The following is a 15,126-nucleotide window of genomic DNA, read 5'->3' as shown; positions in this document are numbered from 1 at the left end:
ACATCTCGATGTGGCCCTTTCAGGGTCCGGGGGGCTCGTCCTCAGCTGCAGCCGGCGGCCATGTTCACCGGTGGTTCTCCCCTGTTCGCGCCGTCCTAGGCCCCTCCCGCTCAGCCCAGCCAGCAGACGACATGGCCTGGGGGGTGGGATCAGGCCGCTCTGGCGCAGTCCTTCAGCACCATGGGACTGACGCCGCCGGTCATCACCGAGTGGATTGCCGACTCGGGTGCCTCCTTCCACACCACCCCTGATGCCGGTATCCTCTCTTCCGTCCGACCCTCACACCCCTCTTGTCCTTCTTCCATCATGGTTGGTGATGGGTCTTTCCTTCCTGACACCGCCTTTGGTTCTGCTCCTAGTTCTTTTCGCCTTCCTAATGTTCTTATTGCTTCTCAGATGGTTCACAACCTTCTTTCCATTCACCAGTTTACAGCTGACAATTCTTGTTCTATCGAATTTGACTCTTCTGGTCTTACTGTGAAGGATTCGGCTTCCCGACGTCCGCTCCTCCGATGTGACAGCTCGGGGCCCCTTTACACCCTTCGTCTTCCTGCTTCCGCTGCTCCACCTTCGACTTCCTCTTCTTCGTCTGCTGCTTTTGCCGCGACGCCGTCTTCCACCACCTGGCACCGCCGGCTTGGACACCCCGGCCGCGACGTTTTGGCTCAGCTCAGTCGTAGTACCGATGTTCCATGTACTAGGGCTCCTACTGAGCACCAGTTAGGTCGTCATATTAGACTTTCTTCTTCTTCTTCTTCGCATGCTGCGCATGCCTTTGATCGATCTTGTTCACTGTAACCTGTGGACATCTCCTGTACTCAGCATTTCTGGCTATAAATACTATCTGGTGGTGGTGGACGATTTTTCTCATTACTCTTGAACTTTTCCTTTGCGCGCCAAGTCTGAGACCTTCCCCACCCTCCTCCACTTCTTTGCCTGGGTGTCCACTCAGTTCGGCCTCAGCATTAAGGCCGTCCAGTGTGACAACGGGCGTGAGTTCGATAACTCCACCTCCCATTCCTTCTTCCTCTCTCGGGGTGTTCAGCTGCGTATGTCTTGTCCGTATACCTCTCCTCAAAACGGCAAGGCTGAGCGGATGATTTGCACGACGAACGACGTCATGCGCACTCTTCTGATCCAGGCCTCTCTGCCCCCGCGCTTCTGGGCTGAGAGACTCCACACCGCCACCTACTTGCTTAACCGCTTTCCGTCCACTGCTTCTCCTGCTCCCATTCTACACCACGCTCTTTTCGGTACCCCTCCTCGCTACGACCACCTTCGGGTCTTCGGGTGAGCATGTTACCCTAACATCGCCGCCACTGCTCCTCACAAGCTGGCGCCCCGCTCGACTCGTCCGGACATGGTCTGCCGGCTCAACAAGTCTCTCTATGGTCTGAAGCAGGCTCCTCGGGCTTGGTATTCTCGGTTTGCCACGTTCTTGCTGACATTGGGGTTCACCGAGGCCAAGTCTGACACGTCTCTCTTCATCTACCGCCGTGGGGATGAGACTGTCTATTGTTAGCAATTCAATAGTTACTCTCATGGATGAGAGGATGGCACTCAAGTTGGGGAAGTTTTCTGGGTTTTTTTTTCATTCACTCTCACAATGCCATACCATCCAACGGGAGGGGCGGCTACATATTTATACAACCAGCCAGGGCACAAGCTAGCTGCCTAGTCCAAGATGCTCCTGCTGTCCTCCTGTCCTAGCAAACTGAAAGAAAAGATGCTGTCCTACCTAGATGCTAACTGCTGTCCTGCAATCCTAGATGCTAAGGACTATAAGATGCTGCAGTGGTACAAGAGATGCTGCAGGGGTACAAGGGACCACAAAGACCAACAACAAAGACTTATCCATCACCTATCTGCTACTCTATGTCGATGACATTGTGCTCACAGCCTCCAGTCAGCAGTTGTTTCAGCGCGTCATCTCCTCTCTGCTGCAGGAGTTTGCTATGAAGGATCTTGGTCAGCTCCACCACTTCTTGGACGTCACTGTTGAGCCTCGCCCGTCTGGCCTTCTCCTTCACCAGCGGCAGTATGCACTCGATATTCTAGAGTGGGCTGGGATGACTAATTGCAAACCCTGCTCCACTCCTGTCGACACTCAGGCGAAGCTGTCTGCTGATCTGGGTGATTCTGTGGCTGATCCTACAGCCTACCGGAGTCAGCCGGTGCCTTGCAGTACCTCACCTTCACCAGGCCGGATCTCACCTACGCTGTTCAGCAGATCTGTATCCATATGCATGATCCCCGGGAGTCACACCTTGCTGCGCTGAAGCGTCTCCTCCGCTACGTCCGTGGCACTGTGGACCTCGGCCTGGTTCTTCACCGCTCGTCCTCTGCTGAGCTGGTTGTCTACACCGACGCTGACTGGGCTGGCTGTCCGGACACTCGCCGCTCCACTTCCGGCTACGCCGTCTTCCTGGGCGGCAACCTGGTCTCCTGGTCGTCCAAGCGGCAGCCGGTTGTCTCCCGCTCCAGTGCCGAGGCGGAGAACCGGGCTGTCGCTAACGGCGTGGCGGAGGCGTCCTGGCGGAGCTGCACAGCCCGCTCGCCAAGAGCACGCTCGTCTACTGCGACAACGTCAGCGCCGTGTATCTCTCCACCAACCCCGCTCAGCATCAGCGGACGAAGCATGTGGAGATCGACTTGCACTTCGTGCGCGACAGGGTCGCCATCGGCGATGTTCGGGTACTCCATGTCCCGACCACCTCCCTGTTTGCCGACATCTTCACTAAGGGACTACCCTCCTCGATCTTCTCAGAGTTTCGCTCCAGCCTCAACGTAGCAGGTGGCTAGTTGTGGCTGCCGGGGGGGGGGTATTTGCCCTGCGTGTTCTTTCTCGTTGTCCAGTCTTGAACACCGCTACGCCGGTTGTTCAGACTGCGGGGGGTGTTGGCTTTCTTGTTGTCCAGTCTTGAACACTGCTGCGCCGGTAGTTCAGACTGCGGGGGGGTGTTGGTGTATATGTGAGCCCATGTATAGAAGCCCATCTAGAGGCCCATGTATAGGAACTATATATCCCACCCTTCTAGGGTTTGGAGGAATACATCTCATTATTCTTTCATACATGGATGCAAGAGATTGCTTAATTGAGTAGGCAGTTAGCTCAGATTCTACATGTATTTTTTTTCTCGAATGGATTCTACATGTAGACTATCCAGTTTAATAAATGTCATCACTTTTTAGTATGCGCCAATTGTTAAGACGACATTGCATCAAGAATCCAAATTTTCACCTTCTCAATTAGATCTAGGATTTCTTGGTTGTCCACAAATTGGATGTAACTCCAGTCGATTTCTTCTTTCGTATATTCTTCCTGCTCCATCTTAAAAACATGCTGTTCATGGGACATATGGTGGTTAGATTAGAGGGACTCACGGATAAAATAGTTAAATAACCTAAATAAAATAAGATTAAGAGTCAGCATAGGATATTTTCTTTCTGTAACCTGATTAAAGTGTTGTTGGAGCTTCTCATTAGTCAGATTGATACAAAATTGCTCAAAGCTGCAGAAGATCAAAGTGTCAACATATAAGAATTAACTTCTTTTAAACGTGACATAAGCATATGATTGTTCATGCAATAGCTACTAACTCTCATCTACTTCTAGAGCAAATAATTTTTACCATCTTACACTGTATATGCCATCTTTTAATAGAGGATGAAAGCTTTTTGTTTGGCTCAACAGATGGAGATGGTATTCATTCATAAAAGAAAAGGAGATGGTGACATCTGCATTTAAGTGATGTTGTACTCGCTATTATATACAGTCGTTAGCAGTACTTCTGCGTTACATGTCTATAAATGATCCAGATCAACAGGTATGGAGGATTTCATTAACTCATATGCAATGGTTCGCCATGAAAGAGGGGTTTACTCAAACATTATCACATATGTAGATTTCTGTGATATATCTTGTTTGTCAAACTTTAGATCTATGCTCATAAATTTTACTCCCAGATGCAGTAAACCCTTTATTTCTTCCCATGGAATTTTATTGGTTTTCACGTGATCTATACTTGAACCATGCAATATGACCAGAACCTGTGCCAAAGCTTAAGTGCTTAGGTGTAATCATACATGAATCGTAAGTCTGCTTCTACCCATGTGGAAAAACTGTGTAATTTTGTTGCTTTAAGTTGCTTTAAGTAATGAAATTCGGGCAAGGCCCCAGGTTGGAAAAAAAATACATGAATCGTAGAACCAATCTACCAAGACTTATATATGTGACTCTATAAGTATGTGAACATAAGCAGCAGATTAAATGCAAAGGCATACCAGTTAAGCACCTGTTTGTCAAGAAACTCTCGAAACCATAAATGTCCAGGACACCAATCAAAATCTTTGAATCAGGATCTTGACCAATTGAACTATTGATTTTATTTACAAGCCTGTAAAAGTCAAAGGCGCAATTATTGTAAGTGTTACTATTCCTACACCAGTTATAATACAATATACAGCAGCTTCTAACATTTTGAAATGACGTTTTTCCAACATACCAATCAAACAAACGTGAGTAAACTATCCGAGCCAATGCATCTCTACTCAGAGCTGCGGCTCGTGGGTCTAAATTTTTTGTAATACTCTCCCCACGTGTTGCCATAACACGTTTACACAAAGATTCCTCGAGACCTTTTTCATCGCACCTGCAGAATGCCAGAACGTGTCCATATAAGGAACGCAAAAGGAACTATAGATAAATTTCCTAAACAAAAGTGTTACATAAATAATGTACATGAAGAGCTCAGCTGCTGTCTTAAGATGGAATTGAGATTTCTCGTCTTTGGGTACTGAAGAATCTGCTTCACTTCCTTCTGCAAATTCCACGTTGCCCAAATGAAGAATAGCAGCCACAACTCTAAATATTGCATCCTGCAGGACAGAAATTTGCATGTAGAAGATTGTTCCTCTGCTAGTGATGTACTAAACTCATAGTTGACAAAACCTTAGTTTTACCTGTTCATCAGAACTGATACCCACAATACCCATAGCTCGTCTGGTTTCCATGTATTCTTTGGAGTCATCCAGTCCATCAAGCGCAATACAATTAGACTGGTTTAGATAGTGAAATGATCTGGCATCTCCCAATTTATATTTCTTGCAATCCTGATAGGCATATTGAGAGCTACATATAATGATATAGACAAACAGATCTACTTATAATTTCAAGAGGGAAAAGAAACTTTATGAAGAAACATTCAGTTGAGAAAAGGTGCATCAGAGGTTACAGAAAAAATAATGATATAAAAAAGAAAACAACTAATCTTGTAATATGGCATTTCAAGTTACGCATTATCTCTTGCTTGAATTGGTTCGAGATTATTTTTACAGTTCACTAACACTTTTACAATGTGGAATAGTATCAGCTACCAGACTTTCACTGAAACAATGTTTGTAGAAGTCTAACTGGACAAACGTAGTAGTATGAAAAATGAAATATATCAAAAGATTTCAGAAAAGCAGCTAGAGTGAATATGTTCTTACTTCTGGTGGTGCAGAACATAGCATGTAAAAGCAGTGGTAGTTTCTTTCTGGATCAGATATTTGACACACACGTGATCTTTCTAGAAGATACGTCCTTATAGCAGCTCCCGATATCTTTCCATTTGCATCAAACTGAATCTCAACAAATTTTCCAAAACGGCTGTAAAAAAATTAAGATAAGTTCTAAAATCAAAGAGGAAGTTGCATAAGCAGTTTAATAACCACCCAAAGCGTGAAGGAGCATTGATGCAGCACATTATGTCCATTACCTTGAATTATTGTTCCTGACAGTTTTTGCATTGCCAAATGCCTCAAGAACCGGGTTGGACTGTCAAACAAGTAGGCGAATTAGAAATACATGTAAATAATGCACTGCTGCTTATTAGTGCTAAGAAGATAACTTTTTTGATAATTCTATAATAAATAATCTTTAAAAAGGAGGTGCATGAGTTCACAACCAATCAAAATGATTTCAATCCAACCCAGGCATGTGACCTTTCCTGGTTCTCAGGTAGGCCATAGTACTTGTGTGCTAGCAGCAAAAGAAAGAACTCCAACATAAAAATTAAAGCACCAGTGAAAAACACACCTCCAGGATCTGTTGTTGCACAGACCTTCCTTCAGCTTGAGCTTTACCACCCATAAAAGCAAGATATTGCATAAGACTTTTTGTGCTTTCAGTCTTGCCAGCTCCACTCTCTCCACTCACCAATATTGCTTGGCTTATACGGTCATTGATCATAAGTCTGGATAAAGGAAACATATGGAGCATCATAAGGGATTCATAGGTGAGAATGTGACATGTGTAACGATTTTTGCATGAGGAAAACTCACCTGTACGAACGGTCAGCGATAGCAAATGGATGCGGGCTCAGCTCACCAAATTCCACGCCTTTGTAAATCCCCATCATATGATTGTTGTATAGGTGAGGAAGTCTTTGAAATGGATTAACAGCTATCAAGATATTCCCGGTATAAGTCTGGAAGAAGAATTCAACCCATTAGAGAATTTGCAAAAGCATGAGTAATATCAGAAAAGTACAAACTCCTACCAAATGTGAACTCTTAACAGAAATACAATGGACGCGTTGAGAATCACAATATCCCCACTGGAGTATCTATTAGCATTAATGTTTCAGTGCCGAAGCACACCATTGTTTAAAGAAAAATGATTAAGTCATATGTTTGTTCAAGATATAAGGTAGGAAAATAAGATCTGCATGTGCTATTTAGCATAGTATTTATTACGGGGTGAACAAGATAAGGTCTGACAGGCAAACCCCTGGCAAGGGAAAAAAGAGCACAACATAGTGAAACAAGGTAGGAAGTATAAGTTGTGCATAAGCTCTCGAGAGACAGCAGTAGTTAATGAAAGTGTCATTAAAATATAAACATCATATCATCTGTTATTCAAAATAATTAAGCATAACATGATCAATTGAGAGGATAAGAATGGGACATCATAGAGATGTACCAATTAGATGCTCCTGTTGCACTGATGATGTGTTGAGAGACTCAACTTACATATATTTCATTTAGCGCATATCTGGACTTTAGGTTCTGAAGCACTCCTGGTTCATGTAAATATGCAAGCCTTGTCATATCCTCCACACCACCGCGTGGAGACTCTGTATCCTTGGGATAGGTACTCGACACATTAGCAGTCACCTACAGGAGGATTGGATCATCAAGTTAAACACACCGGTCGGTTGTGTAGATTTGTTTAAACAACCAAAAAGAAGGCTGTAGTTTTCGGCCGTCGTTACGTGAAGATGAGAAGCAAATTATGGAGCATTATTCGCACGCAAAAAGAGGCAAGGATCAATTTACCTTCTTTCCAGAGGTGCAGTTTATGACAAGTTCATCCCCGTTGATCTCTTCCACCAAGCCATCCATCCAGGCCTCATCTGGGTCCTCAACCCAGACATGAGAGCCCACGACAAAGCGGCTTTTGGACGCCTGAAATGGAACAGACATTAGTAACGCCATGATTGCCTGATCACCCGATTGCGATGGAAATGTCCCAAGAGCGAGGCTGCGATATATAACAAGAACCGATGACGAGCGCATGCAGGAGGAGCGAGCAGTGCCGCGTTGCGTTTGGCCATTTCAGCAAACATTTGAAGGGGGTGGGTAATAGAGGCGAGGCGAGGCTGGATCGTGAAGCAATGCAGCAGGAAAAGGGGATTATATTCATGCAAAAAGGAGATCGATTTTGATCTAGAGGCCGGCCGGGAAAGAGAAACGGGCCGGGCATGCATGCTTGAATACCATTGCGACGGAAGAATCAGATGGAGAGCGGCGGCATCAAGCCGGCGATGCAGCGGCCGGAGGAGGGGGATCCAATCAAACTGGTTGAATCACCGGCCGGCCCGAGCATTTCCCAGGATCGCCGTCGCGCACGAGCGCTGGTTGCGTTTGTGTGGGCGTCCCTTATACTATATTTAGCAGCGATGCTAGCTGGAGAGGAGGCAGAAAGAAGCTAAGAGGAGAGGACGAGGGTGCTGGTCTGGCGGAGGAGATCGAAGAAGGCTAGGCGCGGGATTCCAATCCTGCACGCGAGCGCGAGCGTGCTGGCGGCCTGGCGCTCGATTTCCGACCGGGGCACTGAAAGTGATCGTGAGGGGGCTACAACTATTTTGCATAATATTTAAACTAAAATAAACTATCTAGATGTACAACTATAATTCTTCTTAGTGTGAAACTTCCATTTCAAAAGAGTTAATCAACCTATAGCGAATTCTATTAAGAGAATACTCTATAAAAGTAAAGGCACACAAGTTGCAAGAATAAGTGCAGAAACTAAAGGTAGGAATGAGAGAAATCAAACTCTCGACGTGAGGATTTATCCCGTGGTTCGGATTATCACTTAGGCGCACCTACATCTATGTTGTTGAAGCACTCACAAAGAGTATTGCTTTCCGGCAATCAAGTCTCTTCCGTGAACACAATCACGATCACCTTGATCCCGTTTTCCACTAAATAGCTTCACCAAAAAAGTGGGGGTCTCTACATCCCCGCACAAAGTTGTTGACGCCGCTCCACATCAAGTCGGATGGTTGTTGACGTGCCAGCGAGCCACCAATGTTCCAAGGAGCTGGCACACTGAGATCTTTTTGTGGTTTACTCTAGAATCAACTAACAAAGTACAACGTCTTACTATCTCACCCGGAAATGAAAGGAATTTTGAACATCTTATTCACAAATATGACTGTGAACGTAAGGTTAAATTTGCTGAATTATTTTTAAATTTTATAAAATACAAATGAAGTCTAAAAATCACGAGATTTGATTAGATCTTATGATATGGTGGCTGTGGTGAGAGAGAAAAGCAACTGGAACGGCGAGGAATTAACCACCCGTAACAAGCTGCGAGCTGGTGCTGGTTTTACCTTTACACGCTTGCTCGCTTTCTTCTAGCTAGGGACGCTCGCACGCGGACTAGGCAGGCAGGCAGCAGGTAGCTCTTGAAGAAGAAGAAGGTGGATGAAAATTCTCGAGGCTAGCTAGCTGGAGATGCGTGGGGGCACGTGTCCCACCACCTGGAGGCCGTGCAGCACACGTGTCGTCCTGCTATTATATTAGGAGAGCAGTAGCTCCGATGTATATATCCCGCTCGATCAGCTTGGCCGGCTGCCCGCCGTCGTGTCTTGTTCATCCATCCAACTCGATCATATCGATCCCCAACTCCGATCGCCGTCTTGCTCCGCCATATGGCTGGGATGATGGGCCGCACCATGCTCGCGCCTCTGCTGGTGCTCAACCTCATCATGTACATCGTCGTCGTGGGCTTCGCCAGCTGGAACCTGAACCACTTCATCAACGGCCAGACCAACTACCCCGGCGTGGCCGGCAACGGCGCCACCTTCTACTTCCTGGTGTTCGCCATCCTCGCCGGCGTCGTGGGCGCCGCCTCCAAGCTGGCCGGCATCCACCACGTGCGCTCCTGGCGCGGGGACACCCTGGCCGACAGCGCCGCCTCCGCCCTCATCGCCTGGGCCATCACGGCGCTCGCCTTCGGGCTCGCCTGCGAGGAGATCCACATCGGGGGCCACCGCGGGTGCTGGAGGCCTTCGTCATCATCCTCGCATTCACGCAGCTCCTCTACGTGCTCATGCTCCACGCGGGGCTCTTCGGCAACCACCTCGTCCCGGCGGCGGCGGCGGCGGCGCATGGCGGAGGATACCCGGCGGACTATGCAGCAGGCGCGGCGGGCGACAAGCCCACGGCCAGGGTCTGAGGGAGCGAGCGAGTGATGATGTATGTACTGCTCATAAATAACATGCATTATATATGGATCGATAGTACTATGTATAATGAATGTATCTTCTTTACTTCACTTTTTAGGTAGCAAGGCAGCTAAGCTTCATCGTCACGTATCTTAGTTGCATACGTTCTCCAAATGTAGTGTTTGAATGAAAAAGGCTTTTCTCTCTTAATGAAAAACGTACCCGCACTTAGCCACGGTCGCCAAAAAAATCAAATGTAGTGTTTGAATGAAAAAGGCTTTTCTCTCTTAATGAAAAACGTACCCGCACTTAGCCACGGTCGCCAAAAAAATGAAACAAGCTGTCTCGTTTATGTGATCATTAATGCCAGTCTCAGTTGGGGTTTTAATGTACTATTACCTATACTGCTATGTCATCTTTTCAGAGAAATGAAACTAGTACATAGTTTCGTCACAGTTTCATAGACCGGATGTATCATAGAGAAATGAAACTAGTACATAGTTTCGTCACACAGTTTCATAGACCGGATGCATCATTTAATATATGTATCTTATGTTGTGATCAAATATGCCATAAGAACTCTATGGCCTTTTGCAATTGTATCTAAATAAACGTTGTTGCCACTAAGGAATTAGACTTGCTGATAGAAATTAGACTTTGTTTTCTCGTTGGCTGTACTCATTAACTTGCTAAGTGGAATGGCTCTATAAAGGTCCATAAATTTCGAACTTGAGTAATTTAAATATTTAATTGTCAAAAAAAAATTACTGAAAGTCTGAGACAGCAAGCATAAGCAGCAAGTCGTAGACACAAAAGAAGTAAACTATTATATAGAGATGCACAAATGGCTGCAATTGCCAGGAAACACAAAATGCAGGTTGAAATTGCTCAAGAAAGTAATGCACTGGCGGATCCCAGCAGGTTGACTGGGTGGTGGGGCTGCGGCCTGGCTTGCAGTAGGTCACGGCCGGATCTCCCCACTACCAGTCTACCACCAGCTTGGGGCTGCTGCTCCCATGGGCTCCTGCCGAGGTCGCGGCCGTGACGGGGACGGGAAATACGAGCCCCGGATACAGACATATCTGGTGTAATCACGGAACTGGTGAAATTATTGTGCAATTAAACTAAAAAGGTCTTAAAAAACTTCTGAAAAAAATCATGAATGTACATCTCGGTCTACCCCATCTACATATAAATTTCCACGATCAAATTCATCTTACACTTACAGTTAAAAAAAGACAAATTTTCTGACAATCATTAACGTTCAAATGCAGCCCAAATTTGTCTTTTTTGTAACTGCAAGTGTAAGATGAATTTGATCGTGGAAATTTATATGTAGATGGGATAGACCGAGATGTACATTCATGATTCTTTTTAGAATTTTTTGAAGACCTTTTTAGTTTAATTGCACGGTGATTTCACCAGTTCCATGATTGCACCAGATATGTCTCCCCTTCTTTATCTCTGCTTGCGAATGGTGGAGGCCGGATAGGAGGAAGGGGGCAGGCGGAGGATGGGGAATAGGGAGTCTCTGGAGAAGACGAGCGCCGCCTGACATCTCCCTCACCGAGATCTGCTCCAAATTGCTATCCTCTTCGCCTGAGAAGAGGGATTTGGAAGTGACGGCCGATTTGGAGGCGCGCGAGTGCGACAAGGGGTGGACTGGATCCCTGATGAAACGATGAAGCTCTCAGGCTGTCCGCACCGGTGCCTGTAAAAGGCACTGTAAAACGTATAGCGGACATCTTTACAGTTTTTTGTGCTGCAGCGGCGACGCTATCGTAGCGGACGGCGCTCCCGCACGCCAAATCAAGCGCGGTAGTGGCCGTCCGCTACGCGGTGCCGTGGCGCGGAGCCCGTCTCGGCCGTTGCTCCCCGCCTCCTCCCGCGCCTGGACGCCGCTGGACGCCGCGCGGGGCCGCCCCGCCGCGTGCAGGCCCGCGCCGCTCCGCTGGCCCGTGGAGGGAGGGGAGGGCTGCGCGCGCCGGAGAGGAGGGAGGGGGTGGAGGTCCGCGCGCGCCGGACAGGAGCTTGAGGAGGGAGGCGGCGGCGCGGCCCGTGGAGGGAGGCGAGGCGCCGGCGCCTAGATCTGGCCGGCTCCGCCGTCACCCTGGCTCGGCGGGCCTCGGACTCCGCAACCGCCATGGCCCTGCGCGCGAGCGAGTGGAGGATGCAGGGGAGGGGGGCCGCCGCGCTGATCCGGGGAGGGAGCTCCGCCGCTCGTCGGCGCGGGATGCAGGGGACAAGGGCTCGGTTTCGCGCGCGGATCCGAGGAGCTCGCCCGCCGTAGCCTCCGTCGAGGGCGACGACGACCGCCATGGCGCGCGGCGGAGCTCGGGGCGGCCCTCCATGGCGCGCAGCGGAGCTCGACGCCGCCCCGCCATGGCGCCGCGTCGCGTGGCCACCAGGGTAGGGACTGGGGCCGTTCGCGCGCCGGGGAGCTCGCCTTGCGCGCGCCGAGCCGGGGACGCAGACGCGCGCGTGGCCGGGCTCATCCCCCGCCCCAGCGCGCTCGAGCAGGGCCTCGACGCGGAGGGGGAGGGGGCTCCCAACGCCGCGCCGGGAAAGCCAGATCTGGCCGGCCCTCCCCTTCTCCCCGGCATGGCTGAGCTCGAGGAGGCTTCACCACGGCCGCGCCTCCGCTCGCTGCGCCGGCCCGTGTGCGCGGCCGCCGGCCAGACATCTCCCTGCCACCGCTGCAGCTGCTGCTGCAGATCTTGGGGCAAGGGAGAGAGAAGAGAGAGAGAGAGAGAGAGCAGGGAGGGTGCGCCGCGGGAGAAGGGCGGGACGAGGAGGGCTCGCCGGCGCCTGGACCATCGAGGGAGAAGAGAGGAGGGCTCGCCGGCGCCTGGACCATCGAGGGAGCAGAGCTCGGGGCAAGGGAGAGACGGAATGGGAGAGGGAGAGGGGGGATGGGGGCCAGCGGGTGGTAAAAAAAAATAAAAATAAAAAAAGAGAATGACGTGTGACACCTGTGTTCTAGTAGTTAGTATGGAGGATGAATATACGAAGGATGAATATAAATGATGAATTGATGTGGAAAACTGTATATAGAGGAGGGAATATTAATGACTAGGATGTAATATTCTGTTTAGAGGATGGATTTAGAGTATGACGAGTGCGGACAACCTCAGTGCAGGTTTCATTCTGTTTCATCGGACTAGGTAGTCGTGCCCGAGCCGTTTCATGGTGATGAAACGATTTTTTTCTCCCCTCTTTAATAGACTGTCATGTCAGCAAAAATGTTGATGTGTCAAGAATTTTAATACCATAAGACTCCCATAAAACTGTATTGAGGCTGGCCTAAAACTATCTCCTTTTTGCTACGTTTTTTTTATGAGGAGCTACGCTGTGTGTTTTGAATATGCAAACGTTTTTTTTTCAATGCATTCGTTCTCATATGAAGCAACATGGTTTACATAGATTCTGAGAGGTAGTATCTGCATTAGCAGCATGGTTTACATAGATTTATATGGATGAGAGGTAGTGTCGGCACTGACAGCACACTTTACATAAAAGCTACAGCTGGTGGCTGATACTAATTTAGTGTGAAAGAAAAATATTGTTGATTGGTTGGCTGGTTGGTTGCCTGACAAGCTAAATAAACAGTGCACAATCTAATTTGTCTTGGTTCTATTTTCCCTCTAAACGTTCATTTGTACCGCTTAGTTCATTTTATCTTTTGTTATTCAATTTACTCCGCTTAGTTCATTTTATCTTTTGGTTTTCAATTTACTGTAAATTGAGAAATGGATCTTGCAGGCGAGCCCGGCGCCGTTCGGTTGGCTGGTTTTGCCGGCCACCGATGGCCGGATTCCAGCATTTTTCACTATATGCTACAGTGTTCCCCGCCGTTTTTCACATTACACTACAGTGTTTGCTATAGTGTCCGCACTCACAAGATGCAGCTAGCACCGGCTGATTTAGCTCAATCGAACAGGCTGCCCGATGTGGATCCGTTATAGATTCATATAAATCTTTTATTTCTCAGTATAGATTCATATAAATCTTTTGTTTCTCAATTTATCTTATATTTCTCCGTACACAAGTTGAATTTTAATTTTAATGTTTTATCCCAAAAGTTAAGTTTTAATTTTAAATTTTACATCATAATGCATATTAAAGAAATGGTTACAATTTTTTCATCATTATTTTTCCATTATTGTAAACTACAATAATTTATTTACTATTATATATCCTAACCTTACCAAAATAATAATAATAAATTAATAAAATGTGTTATGATGTGTAATATCATGTTGTAAAATTTCAACTTAAACTCAACTTATGTATGGAGAGAGGGTAATTCAAATTAAAGGGTATAGTTTGAGGAGAAATGAACAGTTTAATTATCCAGATTTAGGTTATAGTTTAGAGGAGTAATTTTAGATCTTTAATATTTATTCATACTATCATAGTTGTTACAGATAGACTTCTGATAGCAATTATATCCTATTTGCCATCACAAGTTAGAAAACACTCAGAGATTTTCTGACCTATTTGAGGATCGTTCAACTCCTAAGTTTTCTAACTCCTCGGATCTATTTTGGTAGATTTACCATAAAGAATCCATTTACGATCCATATATATGGGCATATCGAGCATTACTATAAGGGTATATATATGGGCACAACGATGAGCATTACTATAAGTACATATCGAGCATGTGAGGGCCTATTTGGTTGCTGGGCTAAGGTCAGTCATGCTTAGTTTTCTAGCCTGGGAAGCCCAAGTTTGTAAATAGAGCCAAGTTGTGTTGTTTTGTTCGATGCTACGCGAATGCTGGCCCAGATAGGATTGTGTTTGGTTTCTAGCTAAGTGAGTGGCTTGCATAGGTGGAGAAGGTGGTCCGGTGTCTGGTTGCACCCTACTTATATGGTGAGCCCACCTCTTGGACCACATTAGTGACGCCATCGAAACCCTAGCGGTGACGGGTCATTCATACATCGGTAGCTCTCTCCTCTCTATCCCTTGCCCGCACCATCTCCTCCCTCTCCTTCTCTGTCACTGGGCGAAGCCATTACGCCACCATAGGGATGGCCAGAATGAGGCGTGGCAGCTTGAGCCGCAGTCCCTCTCCCTCCTGTCTCTGGGCCCCTTCCCCCTTGACCTCCATCGAGGTGAGCTCACTGGACCTGATGGAGGAGTAGACAACCCGTTTGAGTGCTGCTCGGCGAATCCATTCGCCCGCTGCGCCTTCTACAAAGAGTCATTGGTGGTGCACGACCAGCACGGCAAGATGGTCGAGACTTGTTTCCCGCAGGTCCATTGGTTCGCCCGCCTCCTCTAGCGCTCATTCGAGGAGGTTGATGGCGCATAGTGGTGGATCTGCTAGCGGCGGTGCATCCTCGCGTGGAGGACAGTCCGACAAGCACTCCAGTTACTCCTCTGATGACTAGTCGACCCC

At 47.6% G+C, this 15,126-nt stretch overlaps 1 protein-coding gene and 1 pseudogene across 2 annotated transcripts in view; one reads left to right on the top strand and one right to left on the bottom strand.

Annotated features, from left to right (window-relative positions):
* LOC120687357 (myosin-6-like) overlaps positions 1-8,082 on the bottom strand; it is a 28,999-nt gene extending 20,917 nt beyond the window's left edge. For both annotated transcript variants that reach the window (XM_039969327.1, XM_039969328.1), the window contains exons 1-13: positions 7,762-8,082; positions 7,321-7,449; positions 7,015-7,158; positions 6,325-6,470; positions 6,080-6,236; positions 5,760-5,818; positions 5,491-5,650; positions 4,963-5,112; positions 4,742-4,878; positions 4,506-4,652; positions 4,296-4,397; positions 3,455-3,512; positions 3,242-3,343 (exon numbers count right to left, since the gene is read on the bottom strand). In XM_039969327.1, coding sequence (XP_039825261.1) covers positions 3,242-3,343; positions 3,455-3,512; positions 4,296-4,397; positions 4,506-4,652; positions 4,742-4,878; positions 4,963-5,112; positions 5,491-5,650; positions 5,760-5,818; positions 6,080-6,236; positions 6,325-6,470; positions 7,015-7,158; positions 7,321-7,449; positions 7,762-7,764 — 1,494 coding nt within the window. In that variant the 5' untranslated portion in view covers positions 7,765-8,082. The remainder of the gene's footprint in view (positions 1-3,241; positions 3,344-3,454; positions 3,513-4,295; positions 4,398-4,505; positions 4,653-4,741; positions 4,879-4,962; positions 5,113-5,490; positions 5,651-5,759; positions 5,819-6,079; positions 6,237-6,324; positions 6,471-7,014; positions 7,159-7,320; positions 7,450-7,761) is intronic.
* Positions 8,083-9,110: 1,028 nt separating this feature from the next.
* On the top strand, positions 9,111-10,415 carry LOC120687447 (annotated as a pseudogene).
* The last annotated feature ends 4,711 nt before the right edge of the window (positions 10,416-15,126 follow it).

Source organism: Panicum virgatum, chromosome 9N (genome assembly GCF_016808335.1).
Source record: "Panicum virgatum strain AP13 chromosome 9N, P.virgatum_v5, whole genome shotgun sequence".
Classification (NCBI taxonomy): domain Eukaryota; kingdom Viridiplantae; phylum Streptophyta; class Magnoliopsida; order Poales; family Poaceae; genus Panicum; species Panicum virgatum.
Note: the sequence above shows the minus strand (reverse complement) of the source record. Positions and strands in the feature narration are given on the sequence as shown.